This window comes from Hyaena hyaena, unplaced genomic scaffold (assembly GCF_003009895.1).
Source record: "Hyaena hyaena isolate Hyena2069 unplaced genomic scaffold, ASM300989v1 scaffold_778, whole genome shotgun sequence".
Classification (NCBI taxonomy): Eukaryota; Metazoa; Chordata; class Mammalia; order Carnivora; family Hyaenidae; genus Hyaena; species Hyaena hyaena.
In genome coordinates, this window is record NW_024081411.1 from 681605 (window position 1) to 704616 (window position 23012).

At 43.0% G+C, this 23012-nt stretch overlaps 1 protein-coding gene across 1 annotated transcript in view; it reads right to left on the bottom strand.

The window, feature by feature from the left end:
• The window catches only part of SORCS3 (sortilin related VPS10 domain containing receptor 3), a 584073-nt gene that overhangs the window by 396098 nt on the left and 164963 nt on the right, over positions 1–23012 (bottom strand). The window contains exon 2 of the mRNA XM_039218779.1: positions 9589–9656. Within this exon, the coding sequence (XP_039074710.1) occupies positions 9589–9656 (68 nt within the window). The remainder of the gene's footprint in view (positions 1–9588; positions 9657–23012) is intronic.

The following is a 23012-nucleotide window of genomic DNA, read 5'->3' on the forward strand; positions in this document are numbered from 1 at the left end:
ACCTTGTAACCATTCTCTTGTGGCGCCACTCTCTCAAATCAATGTTAATTGCCAATTAAACAAGCTTGATACTGACAGAATGTGAGCTAATTAGTAAGTGCCAGAGCTCATTCCAATTATTAACCTTTATGGTTGTCATTTATAAAGATGAGGGTGCAAGTATGGATTTTTGCATGAATGACTGTGCTTCTCATTCTGAACCAGACAGAAGGACAAGAGATCTAGGGAAAAGGTGCTATGCTGAGGGCAAATTCCCCAAAACAAGTTTTTGTGCCCCTTTCGGAAGCAAAGAGAGCCATGGCATCTCTTAGGTCAGCGGTTACCTCAGAATCAAGAGGGGAGCTCCTTGAAACTATAAACAGTTTGAGAAGCCTTGGTGGCTCAGTCGGTTAAGCATCTGACTCTTAGTTTCAGCTCAGGTCATGTTCTCACAGTGTGTGGGTTCAAGCCCTGCATGGGGCTCTGTACTGACAATGCAGAGCCTGCTTGAGATTCTCTCTCTGCCACTCTGTCTGCCCCTGCCCTGCTCTCATTTTCTTCCCCCACCTCTCAAAATAAATAAATAAACTTAAAACTACAAACAACTAGATCTTGACCCCAAAACTGGCTCGATGGGTTTGGAATAAGGCCTCAGAAACTGGCTTGGCTTGTATTTGCCAGGTGATTCTCATGATCCACCAGAATTGAAAATCACTTAGACAAATATCCAAGAAACCCATTCTGAGTCCCCAGTGCAGTCCCGTGGCTGCAGATCTCTTCTGAAATATGAATGGTGGCTGAGTGAGAAAGGCCAGAAAAGAGTGATTACTAATGCAACAGCAAGAGCAGGGGGCTGCTGAAAATGGAGAGATCAGATTTGGGTCCCAGATCTGAATCACTGAGCACCAACCCATTTGAGACCCTAGTTCATCCATCCATAAAATGGAATGTTCAATGCACAGGCTTCGCATTCCTCCCAGAAATGGGAGACATGCCAGGCATTCATGTGGGCAGTGACTACAAATAGTATACCCGTTTAAGAGATAAGTACCACTGAAAGGGGGAGCTTTTAAAGATAAACCCTACGTATTGCATTTTAAGACGTAAATTTAGCTCTAATTTGGGCACAAAGCATTTAGAAGCAACAGCAAGATGGGAAATGCTTCCTTTGTAAGTTCAGCAATTCCTGAAAAGAAACCTCACAGATATGCAAGAGAGAAAATGCTTTTTACCAATTTATTGCATCCCAAATAATACCGAGGGCAGTGGTCTTTGTGGGGAAGCTGTCAAAAGCCTCCTAAAGACATTTACAGTGGATATCCTATAAAGTAATTGGCCACCAAATGATGAGAAAGTAACCATGAAAGCTTGACTACCTTACCTTTAGAGGCATTTTATATATATATACATTTACATATTATATATTTATTTATATATATTTATATATAAATTTATTATAATTTATATAATATAATATAAATATAATACATATTATATATTATATTATATATATATATTTATAAGCAGGAATGGGGTATGTAAAAATCCAGTCTCCTATAAACTTGGAAATAGATAGGCTCTATGTGAGTTGAAAATTTTTCTTGTTTTTTCCCTTGAGCTTTAAACCAAATTCCAAGGATCCACCTATCATAGTTTTACACACGTGGACATCTGGCAGGGAAATAAATTAAGGCTTACCTTAGAGAGTAGGGAAATGCATCCATTTATAAATGTTATTTTAGAAGGGACTGTCTGATCCTGTTTACTTATTAACTTCATTAGAAGGCTAATGAATCTCCTGCTGGGAAAATGAGAGGGAGCTCAGGCTGGGGAAAGGGATGGGCAGAATTTCACACCCCTTCTCCAAATGGTGAGGTTATTTATGATTGTGATAAAATGGCACTGCATCTGGATGAAAGCACAAACAGTATAAAATAACAATCAACGGACATGATCCATACAAAAGTGTTACATTCTCTCAGCCACTGGACAAAAATCAAGATTTATACATGTCTGGGTCCTGTCTCCTGGAAGAAAAAAAGACTAGGCCATAAAAAGAACCCTTCTTTCCCCATAATAAATAGGAAAAAAATAAAACCGTAATCCAGAGCCCCATTCTCCAGTGTTCTCATTTCTCTATTCTCTAACAAAGTAAGATATTTGAGGGCTCAGTATTTAAGGCAAACCCCTTTCTCATTTTGTTTTTCAGAACAAAGACTTTCACAGGTTGAGTGATGCTCCAATTTGTTTAATGAATTTAAATTAAGTACTTTGGAGAGGTGTTCTAGCTAATACCTGCCAGCTGGCCACTATCCATCAGTGAATGGCACGGCAGCAGGCTCGTATCTGTGTTGTTGACAATACCTGACTTTTTAAGGAAGGTGGTTGTGCTCAGGAGTGAGGGCTTTATCTGTTTGCATCACAAATTCAATTGTGTGTGCTTCTTGTTTGATCTCCCAAGAATCTGTGGACTTGGGAGATAAAAGGAACTAGGGAGATCATTTCATCTCACATCTTTGTTTATGAGGAAGCAGAAGGATGGCAAGAGTAATCCAATCTACTGGTAACTGAGATGGGCCCGAAACCAGGCCTCCTCTGAGCTCACTGGTTCCTGATCCTACCTGATGGTAAGAAGCCACTAGAGGACTTCAAAATTTATACATCCTGAGTAATCTCCAGCCTTACTGGAGTCTCGTGGGTGGGGCCCAGGAATCTAGATTTTTAGCACATTCCACAAGAAATTGTGAGGATATGTCAAGTTTGAGAAACATGCATGATCCCACCTTGCCTTCTATGTTAATTACTTGGGAAGTAATAAAACTCTTCAGTGAGCTTAGATTCCTTATGGTTGCATTAAAAAGAAAATAACCAGTAACAGACAAGTTAACTCAACACTATGTTACAGGAAATTAAATAAGACTGTGGTTTGTATCCTATACTGCAAATCATTATCAGCATCTGGTGTAGAAAAATCAAGAAATATATTCACCTTCGCCTTTTGCCAACCACAGATTAGTATGCAAAGGAGAAGACTCCAGAGTGTTCTCTCAAAAGAAGTGTATCATGTCCAGACATTATGTGGTTAGGATTATAGATGTACTCTGCACCCTGCCCTCCTAAAGTTACCAGTACAACTGTCCTGTGGAACCCGGTAGAAGCTGCTGAGCTAAGAAGATGTAGATCTAGGAACAAATGATATTGATTATATTAAGTAATAACTCGATGGTAGGCATTTTGCATTCCATGTACCATCTCAGGGACTTCTCACAAAACTCTCACAAGATAGATCCGACTGTCATCCCATTCTATTGGTAAGCAAATGAGGCTTAGAGAAATTAAAACATTGCTCAAGGTGGTATAGCTAATCAGCAGTAGAGCTGGGATTCACATTCCAGGAGTTGGAATCCAGGACTGACTCCTTAACCACTACCCATATTCAACCCAACCAATTACCAGGTGTTTCCGAGAACCATGGGAACTACTGGTACGTGAGACATGCTTTCCTATTAAGAGTTTCACACCCTACCAGAGAAATAAATGTTTTATATTAAACAGCAAAACAAAAAACAGGTGCCAAGTTGATCGCTTCTCTAATTCGTTCCTAGAATAGTTTTGCACCCTTTATAGAATGAGATGGGTGGTAATAATAAAAATATAAGTATTTCTATAGTAGGGCCACTCATCGCAGAAAGCACTGTATTTTGTATATACATATTATTCTTGCATATGCCTGATGTTGGTTCCTAGTACATTAATCTTACCTCTCAACCAAACTAAACATTCCTTGAGGATAACAAGCATGACATAATTATCCTGTGTGAGCACAGGGTTGCTTATATAATTGATGCTCAATTAATATCTGTTCAATTGAATGATCTGTGACCCATTCAGGAGCTCTCACCAGATTTATTACTACTGAAAGCAAATAGAAGGAAGCCCCAGTTCTTCGGAGAGGATTTCACAGCCTGTATCATCAGCCCAGCCTTTGGGACTTCACATATGAAGAGCCTAGCGAATAGGATAGGAATTTTTTAATTAACAGCCTAACAAAAAAAAATGTCATTCCAATCTGCAGTTTTGTTTCCATTAACTCACTCAGATTCAGCAGGAATTCCACAAAGGAATTGGGGTGAGCAGCTGTAGAGGGAGGGAAACACATAAATAAATCATGAATGTCATTAAAATTTGTAAACTAATAACTTCTGGGAAGTCTTAGCAATTATTATCAGAGTTTTCTTGGCAAACAAAAAAATTAATAAATCCAAAGATCTCCATTTTCTATTTAAAAAAAATACAGCATCCCCTAGAAAGGTCACTGACAGAACAATTAGAGGAGGAAATAAATGGTCTAGCCAACAGCTTGCAAACTAGATGAAAAGTCACAGGATTCCCCAGTGGTAGGAGGATGAGACAACTCAATACAAGAAAAGTGACAGGCCAAGGCAAGGCTAAAGCTGCAATTGATTTGGGGCCACTGGTACTTCAGTTCAGATCTCTAAGCCCTTCTTTAGTGTAGCCCAAGTGCTAGGCATTGTAGATCCAGACAAGAAAGGCACATGGTCCCTGCTCTTGGGAGGCTCACAGGCTGGAAACAAATCACAACAAAATGTAAGTGATGCTGGTGGTGAGCAGAACAAGGGCACCCCACTCAGGAAGGAGGGGCAAGGAAGCTGCCCAGGAAGATGCACCCAGGGGGTGGTATGCTCCATAAACACCTTCACCGGGAACTCCTCTCTCCCCTCAGTGGGCCCCAGGAAAACTGGCTGAGCAACCTGGTTGCTTTTCAAAGGGCACATCTTCTCTTACACTGTTGTCAGGTAGAGAAGCTGGCACAGAGAAGCAGCTCAATTACCAGATTCCATGAGGATGACCAACCCTCCTTGAGTGTTTTCCATGGGTGGGCACTGTATGCCAGGCAATTTGCTGGGCAGTTACACATTGTATTTTATGCAAAACATCATAACCACACTATGAGGTGGGAGCCAGTATAATCCTCATTGTACAGTAAGGAAACAGAAGCACAGAGAGGTGAAGAAACTTGTTCAAGGTCACTCAGAGGCTAAGTGGAGGAGTGTGGACTTGAACCCAGGCCATCAATCTCCAAGCTTCAATTCTTAATCACTTCGATGACCAGGAAGTCAGCTTTTTCAAGTCAGCCTTTTGACTTGAACTCATCTCTCCTTTTTGGGTCAGGCTTTTATAAAATCTAACAGTTCTGGGTGCCAGCATCACTCTTGACTGATGGGCAACCTCCATATTTGACACACTATGGACTGAAAACACCCTGAAAGCAAAGCCCTGGATCTTTTATAAAATAGCAGTCCCCAACGTTGTCTATAAACTTGAATTCTCTACAGAAAATGTCCATTGAGTAAAGGATACGAACAGATGGTTGTACTAATAACCAGTTATTAATATCCAGCCATCCTTGCGTTGGTGGAGAAAAAAATGTGACCCCCTCCAGTATAACTGCACCAAGTAGTTTCATATAGAATGTCATGAGGGCTTAAGATACTGCTACCCTACTGAATGCTTTTAAACAGCCTTTTGTCTATTTAGAAGTAGATGGCCTCTGAATTATTAATCTGGTGAGGCGAATAATTATATCCCACTGTAACCTGGTCATGACAGCTGCAGCTCCGGGCTCCTCTGCTGTACAGAAAATTGAAGAAGAATCCCCTAAATTCAATTTCAACTTGGTTAAGCATGTTGGGCCAAATCACAAAACTGAAAGGGTGTGTGTTTAATTTAGTTTCTTTTTTCTCTGCACACTGTATTAGTAAGGAAGATCACAATGCTCTAGGCTCTAACTGCAAAATACATCATCATTATCGGGACAGAAAAGAGGATGGGAGATGCAGATCTTTAGGGGAAGAGCAGGGTAGACAATGAAAGGTTCGAAGAAACCCTGTGAGGCCCCAGCACATTGGCAAATTTCCCCAAAGGATAGAAGCATCCCCTTTTCTCTCTCTAGCTCTAAGCAGGGGTTGCTAAACAGGGCTTTATCAGACCCATGAACCCTTGAAAACAAGAGCATAAAAACACATTCATATATAACACTTACCCAGAGAGAAAGCTTACAATATCCACCAGCATTTCAAATCCCTCCCTGTAAGGTCACCCAATATTAATCTATTATCTGTAAACCATGCTTAGTGTAACACTCTAGTTTGGCCCCTTCTATGAACATGATGAGACCCCAAACATTCCCTCCCTGGTCCAAGACCAGCTGCTCTCTCTGCCTGCTGCTTGGCCCCCTTTTCTCCTGTAGCCCAGGCTTACCTGCCTTTTCCCTTGTGGTAAGGACATTTTTCCACTTCTTGATGCCAAATCACATCCCACCCATCAGTCCAAGCCCCAGCTCAGAGAATCTTGTCTACAGAGGAACGTTCTCATGTTGCTAGAAACTGATACTTCAATTCCCTCCAATCAGCACAAGGGACAACAATCTAAATCACTCTTCTCCCTTCCCTAATCCCCTAAAGATCTCTGCTCATTCATCCATATCACAGAATATGATGCCCTATAATTTCCATCACATGGAAATATCCCCTTGGTGCCCTATAATTTCTATCACATGGACCCTGGCATCAGCAGATCCTTATAAACAAAGTCAATAATGGAATGAATGCTATAGAGACACAGAGGGTTATAATAATTAATCATTACATTTAAGTGAACACTTCCTACATGTGAGTCACTCTTAAGGGTTTGTACATTTCTTGTTTCATTTAGTCCTTGCAAATCATCCACTAATTCATTGAACGTTTATTATCTCCTGTGTGCCAGATACTGTTGTAGGTGCTGAAAGTATAGCCCTGAATTAAAATGAAAAAAAAGTCTCTCTCTACAAGCCTAGATGTTAGTGGGTACAGACAGACAATAAACCAATCAATAAGATAAATATTTAGCATGCCAGATGGTGGGAAGTACTAAGGAAGAAAATGCAAGTTGAGTGATGGAACGTGAAGTCCTGGGGAAAGGCCTCCCTGATTAAGGGAACAGAGGATGTAAGGAACAGAGGCACTGCCCACCCCTTTTGGAGAGGAGCAGGAAGATTAGAGGGTAAGGACCATGTAGGGAAAAGGCAGTGTGTCTCAGGAAAGGCGAGAACAATGTGGTTGCAGCAAAGGGGGAGTTCTGTACTACCTCTAACTTACATCCAGGGAAAGAGCAATGCGTTGAATGGTGACCAACCAAAAAAAAAAGATCTTTGTAGATGTAATTAGGGATCTCAAGATGAGATCATCCTGGACTATCCTGGGGTCTAACTCCAACAGCAACTGTCCCTATAAGGGTCAAGAGAGGAGAGGGCTAAGGAGATGATGCAGGCAGAGAGGGAGGGCCATAGCCTTAGGCTGCAAGGAACTGCCAGCAGCCACTGAGGCTGGAAGAGACAAGGGTTCTCCCCAGAGCCTCCAGAGGGAGTGTGGCCCTAAAGACACCTTGATTTAAGACTTCCAGGTTCCAGAACTGAGAGACAGTACATTTCTGCTGCTTTAGGCCACCAGGTCGGTAGTGCTGTGTCACAGAAGCCCCAGAAAACTGATACAGAGAAATTAAGAAAGATGCCCGAAGTTATAGAGCTCTTTGGGTGGCTGAGGTAGGATCTAAATCCTGGCAAGTGCACATCAGGCTGCGCTTGAGGCCACTCACTCGGCTGCCTACAGTCTCTGGTACACACCAGTGAATACACTGGCTCTTATAACCACGGGCCACACACTTTATCACTCAAGAGCCTCTAGCAGTAAGCACCAGGCCCGGGCCTGTGATGGTGCCTGGCTCACCCCTAGAACTAGCCAAACCTTTCATGAAACATGGGCTGCCAGGGAGAGCTTCTCCCATTGTAAGGACAAGCTTTTCTGGCTTGTTTCATTATTTGCCCTCCGAAGACAGCACAGGAGTCAGGCTGAAGGTATCACCACAGTATCACTTTGATTGGGCCCGAGCGGCAGGTTTTGAGGCTCTAATTCCCCGGGAGTCCTATGTGAGTGGAAATAGCCATGCTCTTATCTATCAAAGGAACGCTGGTTACTTATATCTCTGCCAAATTTCACTGAGCAGCAAAATTAGGTTTGGGACATCCTGTGCAAATGGAGGCAGGCCTGAGTCGATATGAGCAATTAACCCCTAAATATTTAATAGATGCTGTGACTGGTCCTCCTTCCTGGGAAAGAAACTCTGGCTAGTCCTCTGCAAATAAACAGGTCAGATGAAGAAGAAGCAAGGCACACAGATATTCATGCCCCAGACCACTTCTGCTCCAAGACCTCAGGAAACCCTCAGGACAGAACTCTGGGATGATGATGCAGCCAAGTGAATGGCCTTTTGTGACACTGTTCCCCCTCCTCCCACCCCCAAGTGTTTACAAATGACGAAGCAAAAGGGACAGACACACAGCCTTCCCAGAGTGTGAAATGCCATCTCAGAGCCACTGATGTAATTTGCTGTTGGCCGGTGTGACTGCCGACAGTGTGCACATGCGCGCTGCAGAGAAGGGCGAGTGTGCCGAAGCTGCCCGTCCAGAGAAACCCCTCAGGTGTCTGCTTCATCCCAGCTCTCTCTGATCTAACCCACCCGCACCCTTCTTTCTGTCCCCTGTGACCAGGGTCTCGTCAGAGCTAACTTACCCAGCAGGCACAATGGGCACAGTGCCTAGGGCTTACCATACTTTTAGGAACCCACAAAAATGTGTTTGATTCTTTTAAAGTCCAAACCAAAAATGAACTTTGAGGCTGAAAAAAGTTTCCATATACTGTATCAACGCACTTATCTTTATACCACTGCAGCCATAAAATATACATTTCAATATATATTAAAATATATGTATTACCAATATACATTTTAACATATAATAAATTTTTAAATATATCATAAATGTTAATTACAGTAAATATTTATAAATATGTATACTGAATTTACTAAAATATATATAGGGTGGCTCACTCGGTTAAGCATCTGACCTAAGCTCAAGTCATGATCTCACAGTTCATGATTTCGAGCCTTGTGTTGGGCCCTGTGCTGACAGCTCAGAGCCTGGATCCTGCTTCAGATGTGTGTCTCCCTCTCTCTCTGCCCCTCCCCTACTCTCTCTCAAAAATAAATAAATGTTAAAAAAAAATTTAATATTTATATTAAGGAGCCCACGAAGGTCACCACGTGATCCCCACATGTATCTATTCCTACAAGCACATGGAAGTACCACAGCATCTCACAGATGCACAGGACTGGAAATGGTCCTTGGGCCAAGACTCACACCAAGGCAAGGCTCTCCCCTCGGCACACTCCCTGACCCACGGCTCTTCTCACTCTTGGCAGGCTCTCCTGATCTCTCTAACCACACGTGTGTTCACCAAGCAGAACTAGACTGCACAGGAACGCAGCAGCAACAATGGAAGCAAGCAACCAGGGGTCTGACAGGGCCCCAAAGAGATCAGCAGCATGTTCTGGGACGTCACAGGTAGGGCATTCCACCGGGGGCATTAAGGAGGTCTTCCAGGAGGAGCACTGTGTCCTGCTTCTTCCAAAACGTGCCTCCCACCCCCGTGGCTGGCATTCTTCATGTGAGCCGAGCCAGAGTAGCTTGTTAAGAACCTCTAATCCACTTACCTCCACAATGAGCTCTCAGTCACGCTCCCCAGGTTGAAGTCATACAGCTTCGTCAGGATAAGTATAACCTGCGATGGGGATGGGGAGGAGGGCAGAGAAGAGGAACAAAGGGGAGAAAAAAAGGAAGCTTACTTTAGTTTGTGTAATGATATACAGTGCATCTCAAATCACCCAGAGGAGGGTTTAGTATTTATTCATTGAGTGGAGGGGTATTATAGGATCAAGCAAGGGAAAACAATTATTAATTTAATGCATCCCATAACTGGTAGCATTTATTTTAATCCTGACAATGCTTTGCATTTGAAATAAAACATGCCAACAGGAATTAACTGGGTATCGACAGTCGTTTCTCTACATCTGTCCTCCTTCAAGGCGAGGTACTGGCCGGCTGGCTCTGATCACTCGTACAGCCACCCAGGGATCAGAGGACGGGCTTGCTTTTGATCTGGAGATGACTCCAACTTATAGACTTGGACCTAAAATGGAAAGAAAGAACTGAGCCTAATTCCATCCATCTACAGATGGGTTCAAAGAGATTTTGTGTTTCCATTACTAGGGCCTCAGCAGCCACATCTCCTTGAATGGAAGACAGGCCCAGTCCCTAACATCCTCTGATGCCATCTGCCGTCTACCATCTGACATCTGTCTTCATCATGGACTAAGCAAGTCATTGGACTCCACTGGACTCCAGGACCACTTTCCTGACTTCAGTTGAAATGAAGAAACCCAAAGGTAAGCTGTAAATGAAAGAGCTGGAACTTTTTCTAATAGGGTTAGCAGCTTCCTGAAATGATCTTGGGCTGGTCAGTCTGGTCCTACACCCTTTAAACTTCTCCAGCTGGGGGCCTGGATATCCGACTTTTCCCTGCCTGCCTGCTGTGTGCCTGGACAGTGGCTTAGGCACAACTCTGAATCACAAGGATGCCAAGCCCATGCACCTGAATCGATTTTAATCAAAACGCAGGTGCCTAATATACAGCGCCTGCCTGCACACGTGATAATCCAGTTACACATAATTGTGTTTATCTAAATTTAATGCACAACTCATTTCACTTTTTTCAGCTCCTTCCCACTCCACAATTTAACTTCCTCCAGTTCATTTGCACAGCAGCCATTAAACTCTTTCCAAGATAATGAATTTCTGCTACTAAGATGGGACTTTCCCATTCTAGGTATCTATTTAAGATTAAAGAAAAATAATCAGCCATTATATTGAACATTTTTATGGCATCTCACTGACAATAGAACACTCGCTTTGAGATTTATTCACATCCAACACCCCATGAGGTCGGTCTGCACCATTTCCATTACTTTTATATAAACTAAGAAAAAAATTAGAGTCAAGGATGTGACCCATTATAGGTCAAAGAGAGTCCATGGCAAAGTTGGTTTGGGATGTTCAACTTCTCTGAAGGGCCACAACTGAAGGGCTCTTCCCAAGCATGCATTCTTTGAAGGAGAGTGGTCAGTGGGCAAGAAACAGCCAAGCCAAGAAACACATCAATGAAATGGCTGTTTGCAGAACAGTAAAATCTACAAAGCTGTCTTACTGACATAGCACAACAGTAAGGAGAATATATCCATTGCAGAGAATTGCTCCCCACAGCCACTCAGTGGTCCTTGACTCTTTCATTCATGGAGTTTCCTCATTTGTTAAATTCAAAGGCTGTTGAAAACAAGGAACTTATCACCACCCTCTCCAACCAAATGCCTAGGACAGCACCAATAATTCCTGTTTGCTAGATTAACATGCACAACAAACTTTGCCTCCCCTTTATTTTATCTTCTTTCATCTACAAAGACATCCCCACAGTCACCAGGTAAAAACATGGGTTGGCTATGTGCTAGCCATCCCAAATTCTGGACAAACTCAAAACTATGCTTTTCTAGAAATAGGTCAGGAACACCCATCCAGAGCTCTGCAGGAGCAAATTAGGCCATTTCATTTTCTCCCACTATCAAGCCTTCAGGGACATCAAAAAACCTCCAAAAAGTGCAAAGTCCACACAGAGAAAAGAAAGAGGTGTAGGGGGTTAGAATTCCACTTAACCAGTAGGGCTTCTAACAAACAACTGGGTCTGGAATGCCCTGGAAAGAACCCAGAGCTGCTCTCATTCTATTAGTCTCCTTACCTAAAGCTTAAACCCTCTCCTTCCCACACTCCATCTTCTGTGTCCCTAATAACTTTCTTGTGGGGCGCCTGGGTGGCTTAGTTGGTTAAGCGTCTGACTTTCGCTTAGGTCATGATCTTGCGGTTTGTGGGTTCAAGCCCCACGTCGGGCTCTGTGCTGACAGCTCAGAGCCTGGAGCCTATTTCAGAGTCTGTATCTCCCTCTCTCTCTGACCCTCCCCTTCTCACCCTGTCTCTCTCTCTCTCCTAGAAATAAACAAAAATATTAAAAAACAAAACAAAACAAAAACACTTAAAAAAAAAGTTTCTTGTAAACCTAACCTCATGTTGGTGTCTACTCTTGGGCGATGCAGACAGACACACCCTTCCACACCTCAAGGACCATTATTTCTGCCTTCCTGGTAGATAGTTCCAGCTCTGCCTCTTGGTTCGTGCATTTTCCTGGTTAGAAATCTTTGCTGGTTCCCTCTGCCTAATGATGAACTCAGTTCCTTAGCCTAGTAACTCAGTTCCTTAGCCTAATGCACTACACACACACACACACACACACACACACACACACGCACTACACGTACTCCTCAAAACACTTTCCACGGTTCTCAAGATGCTGGCTTCTGCTTTAGCAATTCATGTTTCCCAAGGTGCTACAAATAAGTCAAGCCTCCTCTCACATCTCTGCTTTTTCTTCCAAGCTGTATTGTATCATCTGTGCCACAGCCTTTTATTACCGCCTGCACCTGCCTGCCTGTCATTCAAGAAACAACTTGAAGCCCACCTTCTCCAGGCAGCCTCCCAGGACCATGACAAGCATCAGAGCTCTGTCTCTCTCAAGTCCTATTGCACTTAAAATGGAATTACATAACTTGGCACTTAGTCAAACACTATCCTGTTACTTTCTGGATGTCACAGGATTTGTGTTCTCAACTAGATTGAAGTGGGGTTCGTATTTTGTACTTTTGTCTCCCTAACAGGCAAGCTCAACATGTCAAAGGTTCCTAAAAATAATCATTTTGAGTCAGTAGAAGAAAATGGTGTTTTGGTGGTGAATCACAGTCTTCAGATGGGAATGGTATTAATCTAGTCTATTTCCCTCATTGCACAGATGGGGATGCACAGAGAGGAGGAGACTCCTTAAAGTCTCAATAATGTGTGACCTTGACCAAGTGCCCCGGGCACTGTGCTTCCACTCCATGAATACAGCTGGAGCTACAGTCACTGCCTTTTAAGTGCACATTCTATGGTCGCACTCCCAGCAGGTTTGACTTGGTGGGTCCTGAGTGGGGTCCGGAAATCCTCCTGTGGTAACTAGAGCACCACACTTGAGAAAGACCCCATCCCACTGTGATGCCTCTCCCCATACTGTGCTGCAGTGACATCACCCTTCCACCCTGCTGAGATCCTAATCTAGAAAAGCATTCCATCCTTTAAATGTAGCTGAACTTTAGAAAGCATGCAGAAAGAGATGTATGAGGAAAATGCCTCAGCAAAATAACCCCTGCTTTCCCCAGGGGAAAGGTCCAAACACTGTGAATTAGGGGCTGGAAGCTTCCATTCCTCTGATGCCAGGACAGAAGGGCAATAATAGAGCTATGAAGAGATGATAATGTAACCTTTAGCCTTAAGATACTCTGTGCCAAGCAAACAAAACCAAGAGGAAAACAAGGCCTGCCCATCCCTGGCTTCTCTCACCACTCAGAGCTTTGAAAGGCCACCAGAGAGCAGGGAATTAGCAGGAAGAAAACTGATATCAGATGCAATAAACCCACCAAGCTCCAGACTGCAAGGCAAGTACTCAGATCAGAAAGAGAAGATGCGAGTGTGCCTCAGGAATCACCAGTGGACGGGATATGGAATGAGGGAAAGCTAAAGGGGCTAATCCTGGATCCACAGCAAAGCTTGACTTGACTCCTCTTCAGAAGATGCTCCCAGATGAGGGCTGGCAGTCAAATTCAGCAACAAAAAAGTAGAGAGTAAACATTAATTGAACCCCTACCATGTAATAAACACAACACGGGGTGCTTCCCAAATCTCACAATAAACTCTTGAGACTAAGCAAGTATAATAGAATATCTCCATTTTACAGATGAGAAAACTGAGTCCCAAGAGCAAAGCTAACTGCACCCCTCACCCCCAGGCATACAACCAGCAGGAAACAGAACCAGTATTTCCACCCCTGGCTTATACGACACACTGTGCTGACTCTGCTCTAACACAATGCTCCTCCATGCAGCAAATGTTTATGTGAGCCAGTTGTGTGCAAGGCAATGAGCAGGCACGCAGAGAGGAGAAGAGCACATCCTGGCCCTCGAGGAGTTTAGCGTTCACTCATGAATTTCACAAATATTTACTGGGCTCCTCTTAGGTGAATTAGGAAGGCACCAGCTAAACTCTGGGACTCAGGGAGCTATCCAGAGCTCAAGACCCAAGGATGAAGGGAACTTTTGTTTTCTTTGTTTTTGGAGAAGGAAATAGGAAACAGAGTTATGTAATGAGAAAAGAACCAGACAAACTGCTAAGAGACCCAGGTTTGTCAAATAAGCTTGGTTTTGACCTAACTGGCTACAATCCTGGGGGCTTTTAGGCAGCAGAAGTGAAAATACATTGGAATAATTCATAAGTAAATAGCATTTCTCTCTTACTATAGGATACACACACACACACACACGCACGCGCGCGCACACACACGTGCCCCTAATTGGCATCTAACATCTTCTCTAGGATTACACTCTGGTCATTCATCTCTTATAGCTTCTATCACATTGGGTCAGTGTGACTTTTCCATATGTCTGACTTGTCTGTTAGATTGTGGCCTCTCTGAGGTTAGAAATCAGGTCTCATTCAATTCTGCATCCTCAATGCACAGCACATCACCTGACACTTGGCAGGCACTACAAGTGAATTATGGATGCAGGACAATAAAAGAAGAGATGAGATGATAAATGTATTTGAGAGGTACAGATAATGTGCTATAAGAGCTGAAAAGAAGAAGCAATTAAGTCCACAGAGTGTGATCAGAAAAGTCTCCATGAAGGAAAGATTACATGAACTGGGACTTAAGGTATGCTAAGAATATGCATAACCTAAAATGGAGCTCATTCACTTTCTTTCTTTATTTAATTGAACAGAGACTTATTGGGAAAAAAAGGAGGGTAGGGAAGAGGCCATTTCAGGTACAAGAAACAGTATGGAGGTAGAGTGGCATGGGCCATTAGGGGCAAGAACAGTCATGTGTTGAATGCAATGTCCTGTGTACATCAGCCACTCAGAGACATAGGCCATCCCAAGCTGGGAAAGAAGGCACAAAGGACGGTGGGATCATGCAGGAAGAACAGAGAAAGCCCAAACTATGGTCAACTATGGGTAGATAAAAGGTTTTATAAGAGTGAATAGAGCGATAACAAGGTGGGACTATAGTTACCAAGAGACTTACTAGTATATATGTCATGTATACATAAATATCTAACAAATAATATATAAAGGGACTAATTATAACAGGAGACATATATTATACATATGCTATATAATAAATGATATACATTAAGAGACTACATTAACTTAAGGGATTTATATAGTAAGTGACAATAAAGGACATGACTAGACTCACAAAATCTGTTGGTACTCTTCATTGACCATCCACCACCAATTTTCTGGGCCCCAGGCATCTAGTGTCAGATGTTCAAGCCAGCCCTGAGATAACTGCCCACTTTTTACACACACTCAGAGACAGTAACTAATGTCTATATTTCACATTTCCCCTTTCCTCTTTCATTCATCTGTTCTTGACTTATGTTAAGCACAGCATAAGCTTCTTGGTGACAAAGTGATCAAAAAAGAAATGGCGGCTGTCCTCATGGAAGGTACTGTCCTCCTCAACCTGCTGCATACAGGGTAATGCATTTGAGCAAAGGAGTCTAAGTCTTTGGCAGAGGTAGGGGAAGCGATACGTGAGGACAAGGGAGCTTTCTAGCCTCTTCCTACCCACTGCCTATGTGAGAGGAGGTACCCACACACAGACCTGCAAAGAAGTCTCCATCCCCATCCCACCTGAGAACACTTTTAACTGTGCCTGTCTCTAGATTCCTTTACCTATTGGATCCAGCTGTCTGCCTCCTGGAAGGGGCTTGCGTGACAGCATGGAAATAGCAGAACACTAGCAACCAGAGGGCTGCCTCCAAACCCAGTCTCACCATGTGCTGCTGTGTGAGCCTGAGCAACTTATTTATGTTTTCAGAATTGGCTCCAATTTCTTTAAATGGGGATAATGATACACTTGCCCCTGCCAACCTCACAGGGTTGTTGATTCAAATCAAATAAGGAAAGCTGACCCGCTTTATAAACTGTACTAGGGAAATGGGAGTTATTAGTATGATAATTATTCCTCAGGAGATAAGGGTTCCAAATGATTTTTATTTGGTTAGGGGTCTGGGAATACAGATTCTAGAGTTGCTAAGCTCCTCCTAAAAAAGTACTCATCCATTCTCGACCCCAACTGTACAGGAGGCTGCAGATCAGAGCCAGTGCATTCACCAGGCCCTACCCACTCAGCTTCAGAAAGAAGGCAGGAACCCCAGGGGGATTACTGTCCTCTGAAAGGATAATGCATAATCTGCAAATTCATAAATCACTAGGACGCTCTCGCCTGTGAGCACATTCAGTGAAGGGAGGTCCTTTAATGCCTGTAAAATTTTACTCTGAAGGAAAATTACTTTAGTTCATTAAACCTTCCTGAAATCTTGGTGCCTTTAGATCCATGGGGTTCTCTGTACACCCCCCCTCACATGCTACCACTCCAATACTGCCTCTACTTGATAGTTCTCGGTTTCCAGCTGGTTGGAACAAGGACGGCAGCTTTCTTTACCAGAAGTAGTTGACAATTGTCATGCAACAAAGATGCTACCCCTCTGGGACAGCCTATAAGACTGTACTTTTCAGGTCCAGCAGAGTCTGAATCCCAGGGTCCTCCTCATACCTCAGGGAGATCTCCCTACCAAGGAACAGAAAGTGAACATTTATAACCCAAAGCCCGACCAATCCCTAAAACAAGATTCTCTGGGCACCAGCTGGGCATCTTGAACTGTGCTTGGTGTGTGCCAAATTCAGAATGACATGAACAGTGCTCCCTGCCTGCTATGAGTTTACAATCTAGTTAAGAGGACAAAGAAATAGTACAAAATATAGCAACTTCTCAAATATAATGCATGAAATTTCACAGCTATTATCCCCTTCCCTGCTTTTTATAAGGGCATCTCACCAACTCTGTGGTTCAAGACAGAATCTCAGCATGATCCTTGATTTCTTCCTCAACCCACAGAAAGCAAGGTGAACACAGTGAAATACACTGCATTCCACTGTATCACACAATTTCAGGTTCTCATAATTTTTTAATTCATTAATTACAAATATGTATGGGATGCTTCCTGTTTGCCAAGTAATCTGGATTTAGCACTGAAGAAAATATGGCAATTTCTTTGCCCTTATGAAGCTGACATTCTAGCCAGGGAGATAAATAAACAAATAAGTAGGTAAATGGCATGGTCAGATGATGGTGAGTAATAAATATGTTGGGGGGGGATTGGAATTAAGGAAAAGGAGAAGATGAAGGGGCCCAGGAACATCGTCTATGAAAAATGGACACTCCTGCAAAGCCCTGAATGAGATGAGACATGAAGTCATAGGGCTATCTGAGTAAGCAACATTATAGGAAGAGGAGCAGCAAATACCAAGATCCCAAGGCAGGAGTGTCCCTGGCATATTTAAGAGAGAGCAAGGAGACCAATGAAGCTGGCATGGAGAGTAGTGGGAGGTGAAGTCAGGGAGATATTGGGAGACTCAGATCTTGCTGGAACTTATAAACTATTGTAAGGACTCTAGTTCTTACCTAGTGAGATGTGTAGCTGCTGGAGGATTTTAATATAGGACTTTACTTTTAACAGGCTCACTTTGGCTGTTGTGTTGAGAAAGGCAGAAAGGGCACAAAAGTGAATGAGGATCCTGTTGTAATCATCCAGGTGAAACATGGTATGTGTTAGAGCAGAGCAACAGCAATGCACAGGAAAAGGAACATGATGTTTATATATTTTGGAGTTAGTGTCAGGCAAACTGGATACGGAGTGTGAATGAAAGAGAATAGTTGTGGATGGACTCTCAAAGTTCAGGACTAAGCAACTGGAGGCACAGAGTTGCCAGTTTATGAGATGAAGACTATAGAAGAAGGAGGTGTGGAGGTAAAACTAGAAATTTAGCTTTGAACATGAAGTTTGAGATGCCTAAGAGAATTCAAATGAAGAAGTCCAATAGTGAGCTGGATAAATGAGTCTGGAGTTGAGGGAAGAGAATCTAGGACAGAAATATCCATTTGGGAATGGTCTCTAATTAGATGGTATTTAAAGACATAAGACTAGATTAGATCACCAAGAGACAGAGTGTGAAGATGGAGTAAAGATATGAGGATTGAAAGTTGGGGCGTTCCAGCATCTAGAGGTCAGGGGAGTGAGAAAGTCCTCTTAAAATTGGCACAGTGGATATTTATGTCCTGTGTGAATGCTCACCAAATGGTATTTACTAAAAGGGAGACCCTCAGTAATCAAATGAACAAGATGGCCTTCGGTTGAGGCCAGTCAGCCTCTTTCCCCAGATTCCCCAGTTTGCTCTGTGGGGTCCTCTGTGGTCACCGCGATGACAGAGTTGGAGACTTTACCTAGGCTTGACATGGACTTCCTTTCACCAAGGCTGTTGGATATTATCACTGCTACATTCCCGACCTGCAAACATCAGAAACCAATGCTGAGCCTCGCTACGGAACCTGGTGGCAGGGTGATCACACTGCACCCCTCCCATCACATCCAGGGAGCAATTTCTTCTCATTGTGATTGCTTTTCCTACCTGCAGTGCTTATGCTAGAGTCAAAATCTTTCCATTTCAGAACCCCTTATTCACTGTCATGGTATCCCACACAACATTACTTCCAACAAAGAAACTCATTTCACAGCAAATGAAGTGCAGTAATGGGCATATCCATGGAATTCACTGGTCTTACCACAAACTTAATCACCCAGCAGCAGCTGGCCTGATACAATGGTTGAATGGACTTTCAAAGATTCAATGACAGAACTAGCTGGGAGCCAACACTGTGAGGTTGTGGCATTGTCTTGCATGATGTGCATGTGACCAGCATATGGTCAATATACAATGGTCAGAGAATCAAGGGGCAAAAGAGGTAATGGTCCTCTCACTATTGTCCCCAGTAAGCCATTTCACCATATCTACTTCATGTCCCCATAACTTTTGGCTCTGGTGAAAGAGAACTCTTCATTCCTAAAGAGAGAATTGTAAAAAATACAAAACAAACAAAAAACAAAAAAACAAAACACTTGTTCTGTTGAACTGGAAGCAGAAACTAATACCCAACTATTTTGAGCTTCTCATACTACCACTGAACCAACAGGCAAAGAAGGGGTTATTTATGAATTGGGGATGGAAATGGATGCTCACAGTAGCCAAAGAGAGGGGTTGTGCTGTCTGTCTACTGCCAGTTCTCTTTCTTGCTTATGCACTGCAGGTAACCAGGACCCTGAGAACTGAATTTCTAAAACTCTCATGTTATCTGGCTTCCAGTCTGACCCAGTGCAGCAGGGGGTAAACCAGTAGGGGCCACTAGGAAAGGGAAAAGGCTACTCCTCCCATTTGTGTTTTGCAGTCACAAAACAATAGCAGCAACAGAGCTGGTGGGAACAACAGTGGTGATGCTGGACCTCAGTGACAGGAAGCACAGACTCCTAGGTCCCCTGCATGCTTAGCCCAGCTCACACAGTAGACATCTAGGTAGGAGAGATCCCGGCCTCTTGTGCTATTTCTTCTCCTCCTATGCAGAGGCCTGCAAATGTTTCTATAGTTACCAATCATTGGGAAACTTTGCCTTTTCTCTTCTTCAGTCCTCCTGCCTTGTAAACAATTCCTGCATTCAATGTCTTCTCTTAGAAATACTGGAGTCAGAGACCCTCACTGACATAGAAGAGTCTGTGAGATGAGAGGAAAGCAGGAGAGCATGTGTGCTGGAAACCAAGCAAAGAAAGTGTTTCAAAGAGGAAGGAAGGATCAGCTGTGTGAAATGCTGCTGACAGTTCGTGTACAAGAAAGATTAAGAATAGACCAATGGATTTAGCTAATGGATGACTACAGAGTCAGAACATACAGAACATACAGAAGTTTATGACCTTCATCCTCTTCTACCATTATACCACAATGATCCTTCTATAGTAGAATCCAAATCCCATCACCTACTGCGAAATAATCTCTACTGGCTTCCTACTGTCTTTAAAATCAAATCCAATACTCTGGTTTCTCTTCAGATCGCATAAATCTTTTGCCTTTTACTAAAATCAAATCCAAATTCCTCAACATGGCATGAAAGGCCTTTCTCAACTTGGCCCTTCTAGACATTTTAACAGTCTTCTAGAGCCACTTTCCCAAAGGACATCTAAATTCTAGCCACACTGGAATACCCCTTTCTTCCCTGCTCCAGGCTCCCACACTTTTTTGCAAGCTCCCTTCTCTCCTTGAAAGTCCTTCCCCCATTCTTCACCTGCTGATCTCTCATTCCTCAAGGCCAGCTCAAACATCATCAACACTCTAATGTCTCACCTGTCCTCTGAGATAGAATGGATTCTCCTTTAATCCATGTTCCCCTAACTTTGTTATATTGTATATATTGTATATTATTGCATATACTTCCAATTATTCTACTCACCAGACTATATTGTAATTCTCCGTTTGCATGTGTATATCCACCATTAGGCTATGTACTTCTTCAGGACAGAGACGCTGCTTTTTTCATTAGACCGTAAGAGTATTTTTATGCTCTTCCTTGACATGGTGCCTATAATCAACAGAGATACAACGCACTCATTCAACAGAAAGTGTTGCCATAGGTGTGCAAAAGAGGAAAAGATGAGTCTGGACCAAGGTAATCAAGGCCCTCAGAAAGGATGAGAGCTATAAGGGAAGATCTTAAGAATAGGAGGAAAATGGAAATTTCCAGCCTTCTCATCTATGATATTTTTTAAACTCCTTCAAAAGGTAGTCTTTTCTTTAGATAAACTAGTCTTCCAAGTCTCTCCAGAAGTGAGAACTCAAGGTGGTTTTTAAGAGAGAACTTCATGAATATCCACAAGAGGGTAAGATAAAGGAGACACAAGGGCAAGAAGGGAAGACAGTGAAAACAATCTTCTAAATATGGCTGTAATAAGTTTTAGATAGTTGTTATTCTCTAGGGACTTCTAGAAAAGACAAAGGTATATACCTATACCTGGTGGGATGTAACTTAATGAAAACACTAGATCTAGAGACAAAAACATGACTTGATCAAGTAGAGTAGCTTAGACCAGAACAGAACAAATATAGAAAAAGCTGAGGTGGGACACTAATATATATTGAGTACGTACTAAGCGTCTAGTACTGTGTTTGGTGCTTTATGTTCATTTTTCAGATAATGGAAATAACCACAGTGAAAAGGAGATATTATTATCCACGTTGTTCAAATGAGGCAACTGTCCAGTCAGGGCCCAACACAGGTTTATCTATTCCTTCTTGATCCAAGTAAAGGATACGAGATAAAAAATTAATAAGCATTAGTCATCCCTATTTAAAGCAGGGCTATTGTTAAGAAAGTAATGTGCAGAATTTGGTTGCTGAATAAGGTAAGAGACAGATCAAGGAAACGGAAATACAGTGTTGTTGAATCAAGGAGCTTAATAAAAATGGCTCTTGAATAGTAGGGGGTTGTTCTGGCTTTGTATAACGAGCCATTAAAAATTAATTAAAAATCCATTCACTCTCATTCCCTCAGGGACTTTGAAAATGAGAGAGACAGCCATCTCTTGGAAATGGTTTAGGTAGCATGCAGCCCAGTAACGGGGTGGGGCCAAATAACCCCAGAATTCCCTGCCTGTGTCTATATTCCATGATGATAGCTCACCAGAACTAGAGTTAATTAGTTCAAGGTATAACAGTAACTAGGAGTCTGAGTTCACACCTTCCTATGTGCCCATCACTCCTTCCATCCAACCACCACCAGCACCCCCTAAGGAGGAGGCTGAGGGCAGTAACAGATGTGAGCAGATGAAAGATGAAAAGCTGGCTCCAAAGCCACTGGAGTTAAGCTTTCAGAGATAATCAACAACATAAAGGAAAATGTAAGCAATCTGTTTCCTTGAGAAAGGAGCAGAAGCTCTAAATCAGATCGTCTCGGTGTGGAGTCCATGTTCTGCCACTTATTCTCAATGTGACCTTAGACAAGAGGCTGACCCTATGGAGCCTCAGTGTCCTCATCTGGAAAACTGAGCCAATTTCATTTCTTTCATTGGGTTGTTGTGAGGGTTGGATCAAAGGTATCTTCTGTCAGGTGCACAGGAAGCCCTCAGCATATATCAGGTCCCTTCCATCCTGGTTTGTCTCTGAGCAAACCAGGTCATTTGCCACCAGAGTAGAAAAATGCCATGTCCCAAGAGGGAGCATGTCACTTCTTTAGTGATGACAACTTGAAGCTTACAAAATAAAGAGCAACCTCACCAGGCCTCTCACTGATGCACAGATGAAAGACCAGAGCATTCCCTGCGTGCTGGTGTTCGCTTTATGTGGACATGCACTGACAGCCTCAGCAATGGAAAGATCACAGGTCCATCAAGTCCATTTTGCCTGTTGTGTGATCCTACCCACTTGTCTCTTTCATTTCAGGGTCTGTCTGTGCTGATCCTGCCTGCAGGCACACACACTCCCCTTCCTTCTACCACTCCTGTCAGGGGCATCATTTCCTCTTGGGTCTCAGGAGCTGAAAGAACTCTCAGCCAAACCATTTCAGCTGCTGACCCCAGTGGATTTTCTGGGGATCAGCAATTCCCTAGATTGGAACTAGCTACCAGCCCAAGGTGTTTCCAATGAGGCCAAGAGTAGGGACTTGACTAGACTGTAAGATGCCCTTGGGGCAAATGCAACAGATGTCTTATTTGTTACTGAATCTTCAGTACCTGGGACAGTACCCAGACACCCCTGACTCCCACCCCAAGATCTTGTATACAAAAGGGAGGAGAAAAACAAGCTATCGCTCAATTAGTGATCTGGCATATATCACAACTTGTCTCCTATCCAATCTTAAAATTGGGCACTGCAGTGGGCTAACTATCATAAAAGATGGAGAGACAAGAGACACAAAATTCCTGACCTAAGGTACTTACAGTGCCAGAAGAGAGTTAAATATTTACACAACTACCTTTGGTGAAAACTGAAATTGGTCTGACTT